Source organism: Ambystoma mexicanum, chromosome 12 (genome assembly GCF_040938575.1).
Source record: "Ambystoma mexicanum isolate Mex_15411 chromosome 12, UKY_AmexF1_1, whole genome shotgun sequence".
In the NCBI taxonomy this organism is placed as follows: Eukaryota; Metazoa; Chordata; class Amphibia; order Caudata; family Ambystomatidae; genus Ambystoma; species Ambystoma mexicanum.
This window is the reverse complement of record NC_090936.1, coordinates 924,771,022-924,795,079: the sequence shown is the minus strand read 5'-3', so window position 1 is coordinate 924,795,079 and position 24,058 is coordinate 924,771,022. Positions and strand designations below refer to the sequence as shown.

Below are 24,058 nucleotides of genomic sequence, written 5' to 3'. Positions count from 1 at the left end.
ACTGTTTGGATAGGCTACTATACACTGATCACTTGGTCTTAATAGACCAAACCCTAGTAGGTCTGCAAAGACAGTTAAGCGCCTTGCAGATGTACGTAACAGAAAATGGCCTAACAATAAACGCATCTAAAACCAGTGTGTTTACTTTACAACTACCGTCTGGGAAGGTAAACTCTAATCAACAAAGGTACTTGGTAAAGGACATTTGGCTGAAAACAAATTAAGTTTACCTGGGGATGCACTTGGAAGGGAGCATAAGGGATGCCCCAAGAGACAATGTCTTGCGATCCAAGGCAAGAAATGTAGCATCTCTGAGCAGATTTATCCTGAAGAGATATGGAAAAGTTTCTTTGATTCCAGTTATATCTTTCTATCAGCTGAAGGTGATCCTGATTCCTACTTACGGCGCTGAGGCTTTCTTTGTGCTCCCCGCTGGGGTGTGGGCAACAGAGGGTTTATTTTGGAGAATTCTAGTGCTCCCGAACTGTTGTACCTATTCAGGTGAATAAGAGCACAGTGCGGGATAATATCCATGTATGCTATGGTAGTATGGAAAACCTTAATGCTGTATAGAACATGTATAGTGTCTGACCCAGTGAAAGGGTTTGCTATTATATAGGAGGCCCTAATGAGGGGTTCTGACCAAACACTAAATTAATGGAGGTTTATTTGCAAAGAGATTTTAAACGACTTCAATGTATCGGAAGAGACATTGGTGGCAAACCCCATCTCTTTGAAGAACAAACTATGTTCTAAGGACTGGATTGAGTCTCAAGATCAAAGGCAATCTTTTAGACTGTTCAGACAACTGAACCCTGAGACCCGTAGATACAACTGCTTGCCAGAGTATTTAGTAAAATTCCCCGACAACAAACACTGTATGCAATACATGAGATTTAGATTAATTCTCTACCCCACTAAAGAGATCCTCAACACACGCAGCAGAGAAAATAATCTTCATCTGTCGTGTAGTCTGTGTAATGTGGAGATCGAGAACTTAAAGCACTTGATTTTGCTTTGCACATCACTGATTGCCCTGAGAACAAAGCTTCGGGCTAAATCTATTAGCAACTGGAACTTGAGATGTGCAAAGCAATGGTAGACAGCATTAACCCAGGGAGAAAGTATATCTTTAATATTAGCATTGGTAGCATTTTTACATCAGATATTCTCACTCTTGGAGGGGTCGATCTAGGGCAGGAGTTGTTTTTATGTGGAGTTTTAATAAGGCTGAAGTAGATGAGATGTTGCAAAGCAGGGCAGTGGTTTGATTGTAATGAAGATGAACTGTAACCATTGTCTCTACCCTTCTTTTTCTTTTTTTTTCTTATTTTAACGAGTTCCATTTCTCTTCGTGGCATTACCCTTACCCACAACTTTGTTCTCTTTTATTTTCTTCATCTTTTTTTGCGTTTTTGGTTGTGTGGATTGCTTTTTTATCTATTGATTGATCTGTTGTGAAGAACTGATTTTGTACGTGTAATGATTGGTAAAAGGATTAAATTGTTAACCAAATGCCAAATAAATAAAAAAAAAAATGCTTTCACATGACTGAAAGGTGGGAAACCGACAGTGAGGATGCCATATCGATCCATGCAGATATGCGTCCTTCAGGTCTAGGGCACAAAGCTAATCCAGTGGAGACTGAATTGATAGGCAGAAACAAGTGAAGAGGGTCACTGAAAAGATGACGCTGGGGATTTTTGTGCAGTCAGTCAGCCCCATCCCCACTGATGATTTGTGGAACCAGACATAAACATTATCTTTTATTTGGTTCAGAGGCAGGTGAAGAGCAGGGGGTAAGACCCCTTCAATGTAGTCTGCTGCTTTTTTCGCCCATGAGTGCGAAGTGATCTACATGGTGGCCTTTTCATCTCTTTTGGAAGTCCCTAAAGCCGCCAAATTCCCTGGATCTGGTGTCCCTTCGGTTTTGAGAGTGTGCAAAAGATTTCACAGTCAATTTAGATAGTATGCCTAAAGTTGATTTACTTAGTATAGTTAACAACTTTGCAGTCTGTGAGCTTGCATTCTTTTTGGGTAACTTGTCATCTGTGCACAAATGTAAACATTCAGATTGCTTGAAGGTTAGATTCATAATTCTGTACATAGTTCAGAAATTTGGTTCCATGGATTAGTGTGGTTCTTTTCACATTCAAATTCATGCAGATCAGCATGTCCAACCAAGGATTTGAATACATCTGGGCCACACGCCTTGCTTACCCCAACCCTCTTTAAAAGCTGATTTGTGGTCCATGGAAAGATCTTGGAGAAAACCTGAAATCTCCTTCCACAATCTTTGGTTTGACGCAGGTAGTAAAGCTTTAGCATTTGCTTGGTGGAGTTGCAAGGAAGCATTAGAGTTTATGTTCTTGCTGATGCCATAGCTGCCCCTGCAGTGGATACGTTTGCATACATGAAAGCTGCTGCCACTACTGAAGAATGAGGCAGCAGTTGCGAGGAAAGCAGCGGACCTTCAGATTGAACTGTCCAGGCAAGAATAAAGCACTGTACTTGTTGGCTAACATGAATGTGGCTTCATCCAAATCTTTTTGCCAGATGATTGTTGTATTCGTTACCTATATACTTATATAGCTCCCTTTCCCCATTTGTATGGGCTTAATGCGCTTTGTGGTTGGAACGCCCTCTGTGACCACAGTCCATGTGCAGGAGGTTCTAAGAGTTTAAATTAAAGATGCTTGTGTGCATTTTTGCCGGGTTAGGACTTAGGTGGGCTTGCTAGGCTCCAGTAAGTAGGCCGGAGGTCAGGCACATGGTGGGTGCTGCTGGAGGATTAGGATAGAGTTCTAGTGCTGTAGATTCAATGTGTGCCCAGCTACACCAAATCTGTTTTTGTTGGTTGTTGCTGTATACTAAGGGTGAAGGTGATGAGGTACTTTAGGAGTTCGTGTGGACGGCTATGCGTGCTGCTAGACCGGAATAGCATAGCCCTAGCTGCATTCAAGGTGCATGGATGGATAGGTGGCTGTGCCTGCGGCCTGTGTCCACAGATCTGGTGTAAGGTATACGTACCGTAGGCTTAACTGGAATTCGACTGCAGTGGGGTTTTTTTTTGGTCCAGTGTGATTGGCCTGTCTCACTATTTGCGATCTCCCTGGAACTAAGGTCTGAGTAGTGGGGTGGGGCCCAGAGGGATGATGGGGTTTAGGGGGGGGCACAGTAGTTTGTTACGGTGTGCTGCAGCGAATGCTGCTGGCATCCATGGGGTGTTGGCAGATAGTAGTGTTGTTGTGTTTGGGTCAGCATTTCTATGCGCCGATCAAGAGAGTAGAGTGGGGGAGGGTTTCAAGAGGGTGGAGGGAAAAGCCAGGTTTTGAGGGCCTGTCTGAATGCCAGGTGGTTGTCAATATTGAAGATGTGCAGGGGGGCGCTGTTGCACTAGATGAAGATGGCTGCCTAGTTGAGCAGCACCGCAGCCCAGCGTCGCTATCTTTAACAAGGTTCAATCTGCAGTGCAGGTGTGCTGCTAATATTCAGAGTTATCCTAGTTATCCTTGAAACCGAATGGCCTGAGCTGAACCCAGCGACCTCCTTGAGCAGCGGCTAAAACCTCTCGCCCTCCTGAACCTCCTGTTACGGAGCGACTGGGCCTGTACCCCGCCTTTATCTGAGGGCTCCGCTGGATTTTGTGACACTGTGAGTCCGTGGCTTGCCATGGTCTTCCTGACCACATCGGCTTGTGACTCTGGGACACTGGTGACTGGCGACTTCACCCCGTGGTACGATATCCCCCAACTATCCCCCTTGTGCCAAGGTCGCCAGCGCGCTCCCTGCCAGCACTGGTCCGATTGCGAGGCTGCACTGGTGTGCTCCCCCGCGGGTTGCTGCCCGCCACTACCGGACTGCTTACACTGACCTTGCTTGGCGGTGTGACCCTTGATTAACTGCAGCGGGAGCCGCCTGAAGAAGTCCGTCCTGGGCTGGGTGCGTGGGGCCGGACCCCCTCCTCGCTGCCTGGTCCCGCCTCTGTGCGGCTTCCCTCCCCATGTTGCCCCTGGCCCAGTTCAGCTGCTCCCTGCCCTGGATGTCATTCCCCTGGGAGGGTTCCCGCACGGGGATCACTGTGCATCCTGGAGTCCCCTCTATCCCCCCTGGATGCAAGTCACTATTGTGCGTGGTGACACCGACCAGAGGCTTTGTGGAACAACTCGTCCCCATCTGGGACCTGGCTGCCTGCTGTGGTGCCCTACCAGCTCCATTCCTGCGCTTCCCTGTGTTGAAGGTGTGGCGGTTCACACACACATACGAGGTACAATTATGAGTTGGAGGTGACGGGGGGTTGGACAGCTGGTGGAGTACCTGTGGTGACATCCTTATTTGTAACTGGCTGAACTGTGCCTGCTGTTGGAAATGCTTGGCCTCCAGCGTCATCTCATCTGTCACACCCTCTGGCTCGCCCACACTGAACGCTCCCGGTCTGAACATTCGGCACTGTGATCACGGTCAACCCCAAGACTAACTGCTGAGTGCAGACGCTGTAGCCCCTCCACTTCCCCTTGCTTCACCCCCGGCGCTGTTGCTGTAATTTCAGGTTAGAGCTCTCACCACTCTCACACTGGACCTGAAGGCCTGCGAGTATCCCGGGCTCCCTCATTCTCGTGTTGCTGCAACAGCCCATTTGCACCACGAGACCTCCGTGGCTGCCAGTGCTTGTTACCTGGTGTTAGGCAGAAACCTGTGCAGTTCCCTTAGGGACCACTGCAAAAGATTTAAGACTACAGGTGTTGGCAGTAAACCCACTTGGTAGCAGTCTGTACCACCCAGATTTACCTGGTAGCTGTGGCTGAGCAGTCAGACTTCCCTCAAGAAGAGTTAGGCAGTATGCAAAGCATACACAATAGGCACTCAGATACACTAATACAAGCAAACACTGACCAGAGCTTGGGTATCAAAGTATATAATTATTTATTTAAAAACACAGTTGAAACACTCCAGCTCTCTTATTGTAAAATATTCTAAACACAGTTACTATTGTAATATATACACCCCTTTTTCCTTATCAGATAAGTCACAGTAAACGCCACTTATTTTCATACAGAGGTGAGCGCTTAACTAGATTGCACTCCGATAGGTTTATGAGAAAGGGAGGGAAAAAGACAGAATATGAAAAGGTACACCCCTCTAAGATTCAGGAACACTGTTAGCAAGGCAGAGAGCAAAAAGTCACTGGTGAGCCAAAGTCCAAAGGCTGGGCCCACTCTTAGAGAGATCAGAGCACAAATGCGCCCAAGATCACACAGTTACACTATGCTTAGAAAGTCTTGCAGAGGGTTCAAAAAGGGTTTAGAGAGGCTTTAAGAAAGTTTAGCCAGGGTGTCCCAGACTAACCCAGGTTCGAAAGCCGGGGGCTAAATCTACCCCGTACAGTCGGTATCAAGGGAAGTCAGGCGGGACACGGTAGCTTAAGTGGGAAGGATCCTCCAGCGTTAGCAGTTGTTCCTGGTAGTGGGTGCAAGTTGCGTCGTCGTCCAGGGGAAGAGAAGATCTCGACTTGGAGGAAAGATGAAGGTCGTTGCACTACCAGGGAAGAAACCAGCCACAGAGTCTTCCGGTTAAAGGTGGTACCTTTGTTTCGCGGTCGTGGTAAAACGTGGTATCCCGATTGCCGGGGTGCTTGGCACGAGCAAGGCGGCCACGAGGTACGTCGGGAAAGCGAAAAGACGGTGAAACTGGTTATCCCCACCAGTCAAAGGAAGAAGACTCTCCGGCGGGAGATCTCCTCTGTCGTTGGGAAAAGTGGTGAGGCAGTCTAGCAGGGCTCCACCGGCGGTGGTGTCGTGGCAGGTCGGCTTCTCCCTCGTCGGATTCTTAGGTCCTGTGGCGACTTCTGAAGTTCCAGTCCCCAAAGCCCTGCTTTTATGCAGCAAACCCCCATTCTCTCAGCCTAGCTGTCACTCAAACATGCTAAGTGGTGAGCCGGCCGGCTCACCACTTGGGCCAATCAGGATGGAGTGCGACTTGAGTTGCCTAGGCAACTCAGTCCAGGGTGCCTAAATTCCCCTCCACCCCTCCTAACTACCCCAGACAGAGTGGCACCACTTTGGAGGGCTTCTGTGAAGAAGCCCGCCAAAAAGTGGAACAAAGGGCTCGAATTGGGTTGGAGTTACAGAAGAGAACACAAACGCCATTTTAGAATCAAGTTTCGGCAAAAAATACCAACCGGAGAATTAATATTAATTAAATAAACCGGCGGTATGTTCGAGGCTATCGTAAATAATTAAATAAAGATAGTAGCCTAAAACAATGGGAAATCCCATAGGAAAATATTTGTGGTTGAATATAAAAAGTAATATCCACTGCCACCAGACAAAACTCGATCAGGGGGGACGGAGACGTGCCCCTTCAACTAACAGACCCTGGGGCAATCGAATTGCCCCAGCCAGTACGTCCACAATATGATGGTTTGTACTGGTTCTGTTCAGAATTTAAGGCTAGTAAAGTCAATGGTGACTTTACATGCCCTGGGAGACAGTAGTCAGTCCCAGGGTATGGAGTCTATACTGGGGGGGTCAGTATGACACCCCTGTGTCACTGCACATCACAAAAACACATGAAGCCCTATGGAGTAAAAGACCCCATAACCCATTAAACACTTCTAGATTCAAAGAAACACACTCAAATCATGTCCAAGAGTGAGGGTAAAAGAGTCTCACTCTTGGCAGGAGAAAAAAATAAACCCCAAAAATCCAGCAAAGCTGCTGGGGAACTCACTAGGTTAGGAAATTCAGCCTAAACAGAGAAGTCTCCCTAACACCTGGGAATCACATAACTGACCAAATGTCCCCTCTCTGACCACATGAATCACACAGCCGTTGAGCTAAGTGGGGGGTCAGTACGCCCAACCAAAAATACAGGTGCTTTAATTGCAGACAGTTTACTCTGTTCCTTTTCGCTGGTGCTGCCTTCCAACCAACTTCAAATGCCTTCAAATAAACAGGAAAACCAAAACAGGAGGAGGCATCGCAATAGCATTTAAAGGACACCTGAATATAAAAACAGACGACCGCTCAACATCCTCAACTGCGAAACTATGGTAATACACCAAACAGCAAGCCCAAAAACCAACGTCACATTCATCCTGGTATACAGACCACCGACATATGATGCAACCTTCGTTGACAACTTCATAGAAGCCATCACCAAGATAGCTATCGACCACAAACATCTAATCATCCTGGGGGACTTCAACATCTGGTTTGTAGACAGTCACGCCAACCCCCAAAACTCACTGATTGAACAACTCACTACCATGAAACTACGACAACTAGTCAAAGGGGCAACACACCCGGCAGGACACACCCTCGATGCAATTTTCACCAAGGAAAAACTTATCACCACGGCACAGCTGATACTTATACTGTGGAGTGACCATCTTGTCATCCCATTCGTGATCACTCTGCCTACTCAAGTCTGCATCCAACCCCCTAAACTCACAACCACCACAAAAGAAACTGGAAACACGTCAAAGAAAGCAACCTATTCGAACAGCATGAGTTAACCAAACCCTCCACTATCGAACTAGAGCTATCTGATCTAGATGGGAAAGCGGAGCTACTACACAAATGGATTGCAGACACAATTGACAAGATCGCCCCAGAAAAACCATTCACCCCATCAAAAAAAGAGCAATGGCAAAATGGCTCACCCCACTATTAAACACCATGAAAAAGGAAAACAAAGATGGAACTGGAATGGAGGAAAGAATACAACGCCAGCAGAATACTACAGAAACCTTCTGAACCTATCATTAGCAACAGGAACTGTACCGAGGACCTTCAAATCAGCATATATTAAACCACTTTTGAAAAACACAAGTGGCGACGTAGAAGACCTCTCCAACTACAGGCTGATTTCAAACATTCCCTGCCCGGCAAAACTCCTGGAAACCTACATATATAAATTAACCCAAGAACACGTAAAAATACACCACCTGCTAGACCAAGCTCAAGTTGGTTTCAGACCCGCAAGAGGAATGGAAACAGCACTACTATCCATCTGGGACGACCTAAAAACTAACGCAGACTCAAACACAACCTCAGCCCTTATTCTACTCAACCTCTCTGCAGCCTTCGACACAGTCATGAAACCTTAACCAAAAGACTAGAAGACATAGGCATAACAGACCCAGCACTGCTCTGGACTAAATCATTCCTAACAGACAGAACAGAAACCGTATGGATTAAACCCTTCAAACCCACTCCAAGAGTTAACGACTGTGGAGTGCCACAAGGATCCTCACTATCACCATTGTACTTCAACATCTACCAAACTCCGGTTATCAGAATCTTCAAAAAGTACAACATCACATGCTACAGCTATGCAGATGATACTCAAATCATCTACAAAATCAAAGACACCCAAGCCGATCATTCAACCCTAATCGAGTGTCTAAAAAGTCTTCAGCTGGATGACTGCCAACAACCTGAAAATCAACCCAGGAAAGACAGAAACCACAAATAAATGCAAGTCAAGAAATGCTTTTTCCTCCTCCACACGGCAAGAAGAATCCTTCACGCACAAAACGCTCACTATCGTCGCCCTCATCATGCCCGGAATCGACTATGCAAACAGCCTCTACCTCGGAATACCAGAATACCTCCTGAAGAAACTAAGACGGATCCAAAATACAGCAGCCAGCCCACTCCTCAAACTATCAAGAAGAGAACACATCACTCCTGCCCTAAAACACTGCACTGGCTCCCAGTAAAACATTGCATCACCTTCAAAACAATGTGCGTAACGCACAGGGCAATCAGTGGACAAGGAGCAGAATTCCTACACAAGAAAATAACAATCTACAAGCCAACAAGACTCCTCAGGTCAAGCAACGAAATCTGCCTGGAACCAAAACCATACCTCAAGAAAAAACTTGGAGGCACCTCCTTCGACCACTTAGCCACAAAAACCTGGAACAACATCCCAAAAGAAATAAGAAACATCAAAGATCACCTAAAATTTAGGAAATTACTAAAAAACTGGCTCTTCAACACCACAGACTCAAACTGAAAACAGAAAGGAAAAGGGATGACTAAACTGGAGTGGACACGGACAACTCCCAGAACCGATTGGGAAGCTCCCACAGCACCTGGACGAGTGACACCGGGCATAGTGGAACAAAGGCGACACCCATGGAGACGGAGCCAACAACCCCACCCTAATCCCACCCAACACCCACACTCGCCCCTTAGTTGTGTAGGTGCCCTTCCCCGGCTTACTACGTGTGAGAGAAAATAAAATACTGACACAACCCCTTCTCGGGGAAGGAGGCACTAAGACCCGGCTGCAAGAGTTCAAAGGATGGTTTATTTCTCCAGCTAGGAAATAACCCAAAAACTCCCACAAACATTTACATCAGTGCTTGTATTTATATTAATTAAAGTAACTCTAACAAAAAATGCTAAATGGATCCGATTGGCCAGACGGTGTGGTGCTGTAGGTGTGGGTGGCATCTCTTCCTTCTGGTTGGCTGAGTGGCTGACGAGATGAGGGACGTCAAATATCTTGTGCTCCACGCAGGTCAGGGTCCGGTCACTGTGGTCACTACCTAAGCTAATATGTTGCATTCGAAAAACACTGAATAACAAAGTATCTAAAACATTTCATGCTACTTTGATTATTGTCAGTACAATTGGGTCATTCGTGGCTTTAATTGGAGGCCTTGACCTTATTGTGCATGTAGAAGAATCAGGCTGTGTTTCGCATCTTTTCCTAGGTTTTAAACTCATTAGTACAAATAAAAACATATATAGTAGTAAAAATGCTTAAGGTTAGTAAGGAGTGTATTGGGTGGGTTTCGCAGCACAGGCGAGGGTCTGGCACTTGAAAGAAATACCTTACAGGGGGTGCAGGGTCAGGATGGCAATAAATTGTTCTAATGGGGGTGGGTGGCTTGCACGTTTATGAGGACGAATCGAGCAGAAAGTGCTTAGCTCATTCTGGTTCACATGCCGGTTCTCAGGCGAACAGTGATCTCAGAGGAAGAAAACTGTAGCATATTGATTGTTGCAACTTTCTCCGGCTTCAGCGTGAGAATGGAAGCGCAGAGCTTTCCTTTGCAGGGGGAGTGCAAGGGTGGGGGCCAGCCAGCTGCCTGCACGCCTCGTGTGTGTGTCTCTGTCCTTGGCTGCTGCGGTGGAAGGGGAGCTGAGCATTGCTGTACTATCACAGTGAGGCCTGTTTACCCAAGATGGAGTCGAAAAGGGGCACAAAAGATGGATGCCCCGTGACCTGCTCAGTAGTCCCATCTATGTAGCAGTCAACCGTGGTTAACTTTACATAAGGGCAAGGGGCAATCCCACTACCGGAGGCACGTGGTCCAAGCCTTGTACTGAGGAGCGTACGACGCGAGGGGGCCTGAGGACCCCTCGCTCCCATACAGTTGCCACCAGGTACCACAGTGTTGTGGAATTGTCGGGTATTGGCAATCACCACACTAGCTGAGCTGTGGACACTGGCAGGTGCATTGGCCGTATGAGTGGGAAGGTAAGACAGGTAGGGCTGCGAGGGAGACTGGGGGAGGAGGAGGCCAGATGTGAAAGGGACCCTGAAGGCCGGACGGACCCAGATCAGGACTGAGGCCCAGTGTTGCTCCCGAACCCCATCTGGGGAGATTACAGAAGCCCAGCGACCCAATTCAGGATAGAGAGGCCAACTAACCAATTGCACTAACAATTTCCCCCCTCTGCATCCACCTCTCAAACTACAAACCAAACACAACCACAAGCCTACAGCACATCAAACTGCACAAACTTCACTACGTTGCAACAACAAAACAAAAACACACATAGACTCGCACAACAATACACGACAACCGCCGCAAACACGAACTATAATGCCACGTGACAATTGTAGCAGCCGTCACCATGACAACAGGTATTGTCAAAAAGCAGAGTTCCATCAACCTGTTTGCTAAGTCTGCTCCTAAAACCCTGGAGGACAGCGTCGGCGCCAGTGAGGCATCAGGTGATGTTTCTGCACAGCAAGAACCTAGTGAGCTGCACCCCATGATGGAATACATGCGCAAGGGTTTTACCGCCATGCATGCTAAATTAGATGAATTCAATTAAATCTTGCGTGGACAAATCAGACGCTCGCATTGCAGAGGTAGAAACCAGAGTGGGTCCTACTGAAGATGAGGTTGGCGCACTAAGAGTGGACGTCGTCGCACTCTCAAAGCAGGTGGTGTCCATTGGTAAGAAAAAATGAGGATCTTGAATCCAGGTCCCAGCATAATAATTTACGAATTATAGGAGTGCCAGAAGATAACAATGTAGAACCGATGGAAGAATATGTGGAACGTACCCTGCTATCGCTACTCGATAAGCCCAAGTTGTCACTGCATTTTGCAATTGAACGTGCCCATGGCACACTTGCTCCTGTCATGATGCCTACCCCTGGGGAACCAGACCAGGTCCAGCAACCCCGGAAGCAGGCATCAAGTTATTTTGAGCAAGCACAAAAACCCCTGCTAGGGGCTGTTTGGGTGCGGTCCTGGCTCATAGAGTAGAACTTACCTGATTCAGACCTTGCTGCAAGCTTACCTGATGCAGACCAGACCATGCTGCAGAGCTCCAAGCCAAATGAGGCTTGGAAGGGACTATTTTACCTAGGGACTATTTTTTACTTTGGTGGGGCTGGGGAGGAATACTTACCTGGAACTACTTTGGAGGCTATTTAAACCACGCCCGAAGAGCAGCTCATGCTTCGCGTTATTCTGCATCCAGCAGTGTAACGCTCACTGTGTCTGCAAGCCTGCATCCAGACTTCTGCCAGGCCCGCCTCGAGTCTGCAGCTCCTAGAAAAAGGGAGGAACAGAAGGAGAAAAGGTTACAATAAGAGCAAAACCTTCCTTAGCTGAATTCCGGATCCACCGCACCTTCGAGCTGGAAGAAAGAAGTATTTTACGTGCGCCGCCTCGCCTGCTGCAGTGCCGTGCTGAACTCATGGGCCTTTGCAGCATCCTCACGATCCACCGCATCCTTCTGCACGTTCCCGCCGCACTCCGGCACCTAAGGGGAACACAAGAACAGCAAAGGTGAGCCAAGGGAATAAACAGATAGTGGACGCCTAGTGGACACTTAATCCCGTGCTACGCGAATATTCCTTCTATTCCACAGTCCAACTCGCAATCCTGTATAGACCTGTGGTGGGGGTCTGATACACTGATGAGCTGCCTTACCAACACCAATATTTTGCCTAGGACCTTCTCAGACCACTCCCCAATTACAGTGACGTTAACACTGGGAGTGATGCTAGCTCGAAGCAGACAATGGAGACTCAAACCGCAATCACTCTTGGACCCTGTTTTCGCTGCTGAAATGAGTAAACAGATTTACAAATACTTTGAATTGAACACAGGCTCAGTGGAGACTCACACCACTCAATGGGAGGCCTTCAAGACTTGTGTCGTTGCCCTTTCTACAGAATCAGGCATACCTAAAATGATCCATAGGGATATCCACGTCAGCAAGACTAATCTATGCCGCCTAGAACAGAGGTATGCATCTGAGCCAGGCAGCACAACATTGGGGGATATTAAAACTGAGCTGGACAGCTTCCGAATACAAGCAAACAGGGAACTGAAGGTCCCGGATAGCCCGCGCCTGGCGAGGAAATATAGCAAGGTTGACCACCTTGGCAGATTGCTGGCTGGGATGATCCAGCACACACTAGGTAGCTACCACATGCCAATGGTGCAGAACACGTCTGGCCATGTGGTCCACACTACGACTGAAGTGAACCAAGTGTACTCTTTCTATTCAGTACTGTATGCCAACTCAGACACAGCAACCCTCCCTGAAATAGAGGCATTACTGGATGGCCTCCCGCTATCGATACTGTCCGATGACGCCAAAACAAATCTAGACCACCTCATTACTTCCTGAGCCATCGATGCACTCTCACCTAGTAGAGCCCCTGACCCGGACAGCCTTACGATGGAATTTTACAAACACTTTAAATCTTCCCTTGTTCCTAGGTTAGCCGTGCTGTGGGGGGAGGCATGCACCAATGCGATTACCCCCCACCCCCACGCTCCGTGAAGCAGTAATCACCATTTGACTCAAACCAGATAAGCCCCTGGAACAATGCAGCTCATATCGCCCCCTCTCGCTTATAAATTCCGATGTTAAAATATTTGATAAGGTTCTTGCGTTCCGCCTAGCACCGCACATGGAGCATATTTTCCAACCGGATCAATTCGTTTTCGTCCCTGGCAGCTCCACAGCATTAAATCTGAGACGCTGTTATAATATTCTGACACAGATTGTCACTGAGACACAGGAAATGGCCCCGGCCCTGGATGTGCAGAAGGCCTTTGACTCGGTCTCTTGGCAATTTATGTGGGCAGTGCTGGAAATGTGCAACTTTGGTCCCGGAATTATATCATGGGTTCGACTGCTATACACAATGCCCACAGCACAAATTTTGACCCACCATTCACATAAATGGCGGGACTCATCAGGGCTGCCCACTGTCCCCCCTACTATTTGCAATGGTTATGGAACCTCTCGCAGATGCCATCTGAAGTAGACCCGCACAAAAGGGTATCCGCTTGATAGGTGAACCAGAGATCATCTTGCTATATGTTGATGATTCCCTACCCTTTTTTGCGATCCAGCACGACACTCATCACCGATCAAGCAGGAAGTGCACCCCTTTGGTACCCTATTGGGACTACGAGTGAACTGCGCCAAGTCAGAGTTGTTCCCCTTACTAATGCCACCACCCCACACCAGATGTTATGGGCTTTGCCTGGTCCCCATTGGAAATTAAGTACTTAAGGGTTACCGTAACAAGTCACAATAACTCCCTCTATACCCGTAACTTCGGGGCATACTTACCCTATCTACAAGCCAAGTTACAAGCCTGGGTGAGACTCCCACTTGCAATAGCGTGTCGTGTATCACTTGTATACAATGGTTATCCTGCCGAAGCTACTGTACTATTTTTCAAACATATTGCTATGGTCGGGTACAATATTTTTCGACACACTGAAGGCAGCGATAAATAACTTTGTGGCACGCCACGCAGTCCTGCTTAAATGGTAAACTCTTACGTGATCTTACACACAATTTGCAGCTTACTGGTTTGAAAGACTCAAAACACCCACACTTGAAGGTCGATGACTCTCTGCGGGCTCTCTGGATATCCGTTTGTTGATACTGTCAACAAAGCTTGGGGACTCTGTCGCATTTCATCCCACCACATGACCGCACTAGCCTGGGGTAAGATATCGAAAATGGTGTGCAACCCTTGCACATATCCCAGAAACCTACCGTTATGGAACTTCGTCCCATCAGTCCCCAGCATAAGTGGGGTGGCGTTGACACTGGGCAGCTGATGGATACACGACAGTGGGTGACATGTATAGTATGGAATCCTTTATTACCTTTTAGGGTTTGCCAGGCCCCCCACGCTGACAGACACAACGTTGGTTGCAGTACGCGGGGCTCCACCGGGCCATGAAGGAAGCCTGGGCTGAGTCCCGATACAGCTACCTGACGAACCACTAGTAGACACCATAATGAGAGGGACCGCTGTGTGCGGATGAGTAGCCACACCATAAAATCTGTTGCATAACCGTAATGGTAAGCCATTGACTAAGCTCCGGGAGACCTGGGCCAAGGATCTAGGCATAAATATTACAGATGACATTTGGTAATCTATTTGCTCCCAGACCCGCACAGTGTCACTCAACTCCAGGTTTCGGCTAATACAATTTAAGGTACTACATAGATTCCATTACACCCCGGCCAGAATGCATCTGTTCACAAATGCCCATTCTGATCTGTGCCCTAGATGTCGTGCTGAGGGAGCGGGATACCTGCATATGCTTTGGAGCTGCCCAGAGCTGGGGGAATACTGGAAGGGAATCTGTGACACCATGTCGGAGATATTTAACTGCACTATAGAGCCCAACCTGTCGGTTTGTTCCATCAATATGATCAACTGCAGAGTAATTCCCGTAAACTGGCCAGCCTCTGTTTGTTACTTGCTGTCCGAGGTATTTTGCTGCTTTGGCTTCATCCCACCAGCTCCACGGTGACACAGTAGTTACGTGCGGTTACATGGGCTTCTGACATGGAGGAACGTTGGTCCTCGCTGCAGCCTATAAATTTGTAAGCCTAGAGACGTAGGGTCTCCCTTCCGGGATTAACTGCTGTCAGCCCAGAGTCAAGCATAAGGACCGTGAACGTTACCCCATTTTTGTATTCCCTCAGCTATCAGTAATGATTCGCAGTTCCGCTCATTGATGCATTTCCTTTAATTGTATCCTATGTTGTAACCATTGCGCTGCTACCCCCAAGGACCGTGAAGTAATGTAATTGCTACTGCTGAAACTGTCGGTATCTATCCTTGTTGTAATGTCGAGCACTCAATAAGTAAAGTTTAAAAAATATATATATTGCAAATGTGCAGCGGTAGTGAGTTCCAGATGATTGGCACTTGTATGGAGAAAGAGGGTCCGCCGAGTCTGGAGTAGTTGTACTGTGGGACTACTAGGAGAGATGCTGTGCCAGATCTGAAAGTCCTTGTGTGAACACTTCTGCCACAACACCAGATTCTGGCTGATCCTGTTTTGATATAGGTACTTCAATTAATTCTTCTAGTCCCTCCAGCCTGTAGTGAAACACTTTAGCTGATAATGGAAAGTCTGTCTCCTCTCTTTCAGCATCCTGTTCTTTTGAATCTGGCCCAAGGCTCGGTCTCACAGCTGATTCGTACAAAACGGGAGCATCATCATTTGGAACTCTGATTGTATTTATTTATCGTCAGACTGTGGCTCAGAGTTCGCTGGTACCACAGGAGTAGCCTGGAGTTGTAGGAAGAGGTGGTGAACTTGTGGCTCAGGTGCCTGAGGTTGAGGCTGTGGGGGAGCTACCAGTGTCAGACGCTGACTCCAGGGAGCACAGCTCTTATTAATCCCTTAAGAGTATCTAACATCTGTGGGGACTTCCTCAGGCTCAAGAATCTTTCAAAGAATGTGTCTGTCATGATCACTGCTTCCAAGGAGTCAGGACCAGCCCAACGTCCTTGGAAGCAGGCCCCTAACCTTAATCCTAGGCACCAGCCGGTCCCCACTGGGACCTTTTGGACCTTGTCCTGGCGCCGGTGGCTCCAGGCTCATCAATGCCATCGGTCCCGGCACTGAAAGCGCCGGGCTCGTAATCTATATGAAGATGCTTGGGTGGACTTACCTGCAGCAGACCATGCTGCTTACTTACCAGCTACATAGGAATCCTCAGTAAGCCGGAACTACTTTCTTACCTGGGTGGGGCAAGCTCCACTTCCTGGATACAACACTGGAACTCTTCTGGAACAGGAACTCTTTTCTTACCTAGGCGGGGCCGTGGAGGAAGACGCCTCAGCACTCCAAGGCTATTTAAACCACACCTGATTGATGAAACGTGCTTCGCGTTGTTCTGCATCTGCAGCAGAACGCTCACCGAGTCTGTTCCAGCTTTTCTTCTAGCCGGGCCCGAACCTGCAAGAACAATACTTACCATTCCTGCATCCAGTCTTCAGCAGAACCTGCAAGAACAATACTTACCATCCCCGCATCCAGTCTTCAGCAGCACCTGCAAAATAAGAAACTACAGGTTAGCACGGCAACCTTCATACGAAGCGCATTACTCACCTGATCCATCGGCAGCGACCATTTCATCACGCTGCATCTCCGCCTGTGAAAACAAAGGCATAGTTATTTCTTACCGGCACTCTGGGTCTCCAACGCTGCAATCCGGACCTGAAAGACAAAAGGAGAGACATTAGACAGGTATTTACCTACGCCCATCGCGCTCGCCAAAATAGGACGCCTGCCAATACTCCGGCGTTTTCCAGTATCTCTTCAGCACGAACCCGCAGCTGCAAGAGAAAAGAAATAGTTAGAGCGCTTGCATTTACTCACGCATTCCAAGCGCTTCATTCCCATTCCAAGGCTCTGGCTCCAGCTTCGGCTCCCTTCACACCATCTTCTGTCTCCAGAGCCCTGCAAAACAAATAGGAGAAAGCATTATACCAAACCCTGATCTACATAAAAGTGCCCTCGTACCTAAAGACTTTAAGGACAAAAGGTGTCCGGAAACTCACCGCTCGTGCAGTTAACGGCGGTAGCGATCCTCTGATGTTAAGAGGCCTACGTTTTACCCAGTGAAGGAACTGGCAACGGCACCCTGCACCGACGCAGATGGAGAGCCCAGCATTCACCTGGTGAGCACGTTGACCTGGGGGATTCTACGGGGAAGCTGGGAATAGAGAGAGAGAGAGAGAGAGAGAGAGAGGGACACTCAACTGCCCAGATCATTAACCCCCATATTCTCTCACCTGCAGAAATCTTACCCTTCGAGTTCGACACACAGTGCAAAGAGGCTCAGCCCCAGAAGCCAACCGAGTCCTGCACATCACCTTTCGAGTCACAGACACCTTCCTGCCTAGACCAGCGCCTCCGTGGGAATCAGGTGAGCGTTACAGTGTCCTCACATGTAGGCAAACTCTACACTGCAGGGCAAGAAGCCCTGAGGCAGGGGTCCTCATAGCTGTGGCTTCCATGCATGGTATATGCATAGGTTGATGCATCCAATCCACACCTCACAATACCGTAGAACACTCCAGGTTGATGGATATGACCTGCACCAAGGTACTTTTCCCGATGACCAGTCAACCATGCACGTGAAATCTTGACTGGTTAATGATCTCCCCAAGAAAGACTGAGCGGCAAAGCGCTTAACCGATTCTGTGGCTTTTTCTGAAGCTGAAGAGCCCACACAGGAAATCATATCAGAATTGGCAGACCAGGGTGTAGAACCTACCTCTCTAGCTGCCATGAGTCCTTCCCTGTTTACTTAGACACCAAGGTGATTTATAGACCGAATTAGACACGCCATACCAGGAGTCTGCATTAACCATGCACATTTTGCAGTTAAAACAATCTATAAGTTCAGAAGAAATCCGAGATCATTGATATAGCTTCTCACTAGCAGCAGTGGATGCCCAACTTCCCAACACTTACGTAAGTTCGGTTTTCTACCAGGGCATATAGGCCTGAGGAAGCCAAGCTTAGTTGGACAGATAACCTGACACTCCTGTCTAGTCTTCTTGTCCTACCTTCTATAACGTAGGCATGCCAACACACCCACGGAGCAGAATTGAAATATGTCATGGTACAGCAGTGACCGCTCATCCACCCTCCCCCACCTAGTCCTGTGAGATTTGTGGTTTCAAATGGACCGTCACAGAGGTAAGGCATCACAGGTTGCACACAAGTCCCTCCAATGGTTACGCCCACACACTGTAAGGGTGCAGAAGTAAGCCTCATATACAATGGTGGCATGTTTTGAGGTATAAACCTTTATTTATAAATAGAAGTGTGTAAAATGCCTCTCTGTCCCCAAAACTAACAGGGGTTTCCCTACCTCAAAGAAAACTAGTGAAATTGTCAAAGTCCAAAACGGTTGTGTCTCAAACCTATCTCTGTCCCTACCACTAACAATCTAAAGTAACTGTGCAAGGATGATCTCTTCCCAAAGTAAATGTTTTCAACCAATTGAGAAGTTCCCAGTCCCTCTGGTAGTAAAGTAATGCAAACTAATGTTCCGAAATATAAGATTCCAATGCTAGGGTTATGCTCCTTCCCCTAGACTTCATTTTGTCTTATGTTAATTCCTGTTAGGGCTCCTGAGCCCCTTTTCTCTTAGATAAAATGCCACTGTGCAATTCACAAGGTACTGCATCTTGTGTTTTCTGTTTCTTTATCCTAGCTACTTGGTACATTTCGCTATCAAGCGTAGGATGCCTTCCGTCAGTTCCAGGGTTCTTTACCCTCTTGCTTTCAACCTCTTAGGTGGGTGCGAGTCCCAGACTTTCAACACTTAACATGACTTGGTTCACTCTCCTGCCAAGCCAGTGTTTTCTCATTAACTGACTCTTATTCTCGATTTCTTGTTTGGGTGCTGGTCGCAGACTCTCACTGCTGCTTTGCCTTCACTTGGTTAACTCTCCTGCCAAGTATGCAACCCACGCAGGGTCCCAGACTCTCTGCTTCTCTTTCTCTTCTTTGGGCGTGGGTCCAAGACTTGCACTTCTTCGTTGCACAAGCTTGGTTCACTTTCCTGCCAAGTGTACAAGTCACCCAGGGTCCCAAACCCTCTTGTTCCAGCTTTATATTGCTTCCCCGAACCTCCTGCATCTCCCGGACACCCTGCAAACCTATTTACTTGGTAACAGGAGGTTTTGTTGCAGAATTGGTCGATGAAGAATTAATTTGATTTTTTTAATGATTTTATATAGTATTTTATTTATTGTGCATTTGTTAGGCGCTTATGCAGTAGATTGTGTTTCAAAGCGCCCACAGGGCAACAGCGAGGGAACATGGGATTGAACATTTTATACACTGCATATATTTGGAGCAAATTCCCAAAATAATAACTCGATTAAAACACTCGAACAATTGTTTTCGATGAAATCACATAGAACCATTTCCTTCCTTCTGACAGGTTTCCATGTTGCCTGGGCAGCTGTGTCCCATAGAGGGATTACTTCCCCATGTGATCCTCCCTCTGTGCAAAACCCCAGGGGAACATTTGTACTATGTACACACTGCCCTGGTCTCATGAGAAAGGTCTCTCCTCCCCCCCTAGGGAAGAAAGGACGACATCCTCCGATTCGTCACAACACACACTAAAGAGTGCGATGATCTGATGCAGGGAAGCAACACTCACAAGGCCCTCACCTGAAGAAGCCAGTAGAGCTCAGCCTACAGAGGACATTGAGGACAATGAGCATTATACCAAAAAACACAGCTAGCAGGGGAAGTGAGCAGCAAAAAATAAGGCTGTTGCAGTGTAGGTGTACGTTCTTGTTGTTTGGAAAAGAGACTGAGTTGTGGCACCGGTGGAAGGGATAATGGTGCACCATCATGCCCGCTGCCACACCTGTCGGCACCCAGAATAGGGTTCAAAGAGGGAGTGCACATTTTGTGGGGTGAAAGTCTCCGGTCCCATCCCATTAGGAGACGCCGATATAGCATGGAGGAAAGGGGAAGGAACAATAGAGCCCTGTGTAATTTGTGCTTTCTTATGGCTTGCAAAGGGTCCCTCTGATGGTCTCTGTTAGCTTTAGATGGGTTTTCCTTTTTTTCTGTGACCTGCACTCTGAACTTTAAATTGAATACAGTTTATTGGACTCATTACTGGTCTGTTTCTGCATTCAGGAACACGTTTAGAGAATGGTCAGTTTATTCTTTGGTTAGATAAGAAATGTATTAATGGTTTGCAACATTTGGTTCCTCTTGCAGAAGAGCCTTTCCCCTCACCCCTCGTCCCCACTGCGCCATAATCATCATCACCACCACCACATTCATGAAGATGTTCATACACTCTGTGATATGGATGTAGAATATTAGAAACTTCCAAAAATGAACATTTGAGCAGCCTAATGTCTGTTGAAGCATGGGATAATGAGCATGCCACTATGTGTCAATTGCATCCTCTGTCACCCAATCTAGGAAGTTACTTTTTTTTGCCTACACCCTGCCGCCTGTGGCTATTTGAAGTGAGCAATCCTCTGGAAGGGACATTATCTCTGAAGAAACATTTAGTTTTACATGTAGACTACTTTCATTCACCCATTAAAGATGCATTTGAATTATCCTAGACAATTTACGACTGGTGACAATGATTTTTGAAGACTTACATTGTTCATGTTAATGTATTTATTCACGCTATTGATTAGCAATCTTTCAGTGCAAAAATACATTCTTTGAGACATTTGCGATACTAACATCTGAATAATTATTTAATTTTAACAGTATGACTCTAAGAAAAGGATTCCTGCTGAAGAGGCCATGAAGCATACATACTTCAGAAGCCTGGGAACAAGAATACATGCACTGCAAGAAAGTAAGTTGTTCCTTAGACCAATATATTTTTATACCATGTTACAGTGCACAGATACAGTATTTTAGTGCAAATAGTAACTTGCCTCAAAAATACTTATAAGGGATGTTTCTGCTTAGCCCGACCCCCCCTTCGCCCAGTCTTCTCTTCCTTCACTCCACTTTCCCACCATTAATTCCTGGATCTTCTAGCACAAAGCCTCCCCTCCGTCTCCCCCAGAGATCCATGTCTTCCCTCACTCCTTAAGAACCTCCTAACTACCACCTGTGCAGGCAGAGTTGTACAGTCCATAATCAACCGTTCCCTTACTTCTGGCTTCTTTCCGGAGACCATCATAACCAACCCCTTCTAAAAAAAACAACTCCTCTCTCAACCCCCTCCTTCCTCAAAGCTACCGCCCTATCTAAAAAACACCTGCTTCATTGCCAAACTCCTTGATCACACAGCCTGCAAGCAGCTCTGCCTTTTCATACAATCTAACCGCCTTCTTGACCCCACCCAATCTGGATTCAGACCCCTTCATGGAACAGAATCCTCTCTTGTCCATTTGGGATGATTTAAAAAGAACAGAAGAAGGCTGTGCTGCACTCATCCTTCTTGACCTATCTGCTGGCTTCAACAGCATTGACCATACTCAGACTCCACTCCCTAGGCATCAGAGACTCCACCCTAAAATGGATCTTCTGCCTCCTTTCCAACCGCTCACAAATCATGCACCTTCCATTCCCTCACCCCGCCCCCTCCTGGAAGGGGTTCCACAGGGAGCTTCCATGTGCCCTCTCCTCTTTAATCTCTACTTTAGTCACCTTCTGGCACTCATTCGCTCTTATAACCTTACCTGCTATAAATACATGGATGACACCCAGACCTCGCCTCCTGCCTCGCTGAAATCGACCAATGGACGACAGCAAACCACCACCTCCTCAACCCTGGAAAAAATGAAATCCTAATGTGTGGTAAAACATCCCTCCTGCCCCAACCGACCCCTGGCCACTCTCCCCAAGAATCCCACCCACGCCATCCACCTCTGTAAAGAATCTTGGATGCACGGTGTTCTCGGACTTACCACTCTCTCACCACATCAACACTGTGTCCAGAACCTGCCACTTCCACCTATGCATCCTCTGGCAAATCTTCCCTTACCTCTCCTACCCCCACTGAGTATCCTCAATCCTTGCCATCATCATCTCCTGATTAGACTATGCCAACTTCCTCTATCGAGGGGCCCCAGCGTACCAGCTCAGGAAACTCCAACAAATCCAAAGCTCCACAGACGACTCCTTGCCCACTCACCCAGAGTACACATAACCCCCACCCTTGGAGTACTACCCTGGCTTCCTGTCAGCCAAAGGGGCATGCTTCAAGGCCATGTGCATCACACACTGCATCATCCATAATACTGGCCCAGGATTCCTCCAGGACAAGCTCACACACTACCAACACTCCAGAAACTTTAGATCTGGTTCTGCAGTCTTCCTCTGGATTCCCCCACTTAAAATTCCACCAGAATGGGAGGATCCATTTCTCTGCCAAGCCCCCACCATCTGGAACTCCCATTACACATATGCCGCAATCAAGACTACCTCTCCTTCACAGCACCATATGCCTCTGTCACAGCTTTGTCCACATCCAGAAAATCTACAAATGAAAGGTAAACTACTCATTTCAAAACAACTCGAATTCGCTCACCCCTACCGAAGCAAAGCGCCAAGCGAGACATCAAGGTACGTAGTCAAACACCACTAGATGGACACTAGCCGCAGGCACTGCAGCCAACCCACACCCACTTGCATCCATACCCCACTCAAATACACAAAGCACAACAGCCATCAGACAGCAGCGACAACCTATGACAAAATGTGGTCCAGCTGGACACAACGAATTGGCGGGCACTAGAATGCAGCTTCGACCTATGGCATATTTCAGTCAAGCTGGTCACATAGCGAATAGTAGTTGCAGGGGGAGGGTTAAGGGAACTAATATTCTTGGAAGGTAAATAAAAAAAAAAAAGCCAAACTCATTCAGTTATATGCGGTATGGAGCACAATAACTGTTGGCGTAACCAAAAAAATATGCCCTGAAAGACTTGAAAAGGGGCACAAAACACACACACACGCCCACCCCCACCACCTCCTTCGTCTACTCCTCCTGCCCCTACTACTACTCCCTCCTTTTTTTCTCCTTCTCCGCACTTCTTGAGGGCTCAATCAACCACCCAATCATATGTGCCCCATTGAAAAACAGGGACCATCATGAATTATTATGCTTCCAAAAACACATCTTTAACACATCATCCAAACCTCCCTTATTCTGCTGCAAATCATGAACAGAGAAGCTAAATACCTTTGCTAAACCTGATTCTGCTGAAGCTGCTTCTCTAAATAGACCTACATCTATGTCTACATTGATGACTCCATTAAAATAGGTATGTAACATGCAGTTCTGGGCCTAGGGACTGTCTAACTAAAATATATCCTGGCCTTTGGTAGCCTTCTTGGCTGTGTTGGTCATTGTGTCCAACTATTCACTACTTGCGGTACCACCCAGCGTTGCACGAGTCTGTAGCTGACATGCACGTGGGGGTCTGCTATAGCCTTGTGTATGTTTTATTGTGTCTTAACTTCCTATTTTTGCAAAAATTGGCAATCTCCCGAAATCGCCTATACTAATAGCAAATGTCCGGACCACACCCTGTGCAGGGCGAATGGGTGGGGTTGGTCAGATTTCACTATCACCAGTACATCCCAGACTGGTATGCCGACCTTGTGCCTAAATTTCAGCCCATCAACTGTTACGGGTGTTAGGCAGAAACCTGTGCAGTTCCCTTGGGGACCACTGCATAAGATTTAGGACTACAGGTGTTAGCAGTAAACCCACTTGGTAGCAGTCTGTACCACCCAGATTTACCTGGTAGCTGTGGCTGAGCAGTCAGAGTTAGGCAGTATGCAAAGTATACACAATAGGCACTCAGACACACCAATACAAGCAAACACTGACCAGAGCTTTGGTATCAAAGTATATAATTATTTATTTAAAAACACACTGTTTGAAACACTCCAGCACTCTTGTTGTAAAATATTCTAAACACAGTTACTTTTGTAATATATACACCCCTTTTTCCTTATCAGATAAGTCTCAGTAAAACA

At 47.2% G+C, this 24,058-nt stretch overlaps 1 protein-coding gene across 2 annotated transcripts in view; it reads left to right on the top strand.

Annotated features, from left to right (window-relative positions):
- CDK17 (cyclin dependent kinase 17) overlaps positions 1-24,058 on the top strand; it is a 1,505,117-nt gene that overhangs the window by 1,344,131 nt on the left and 136,928 nt on the right. For both annotated transcript variants that reach the window (XM_069629414.1, XM_069629415.1), the window contains one exon: positions 20,825-20,915. In XM_069629414.1, coding sequence (XP_069485515.1) covers positions 20,825-20,915 — 91 coding nt within the window. The remainder of the gene's footprint in view (positions 1-20,824; positions 20,916-24,058) is intronic.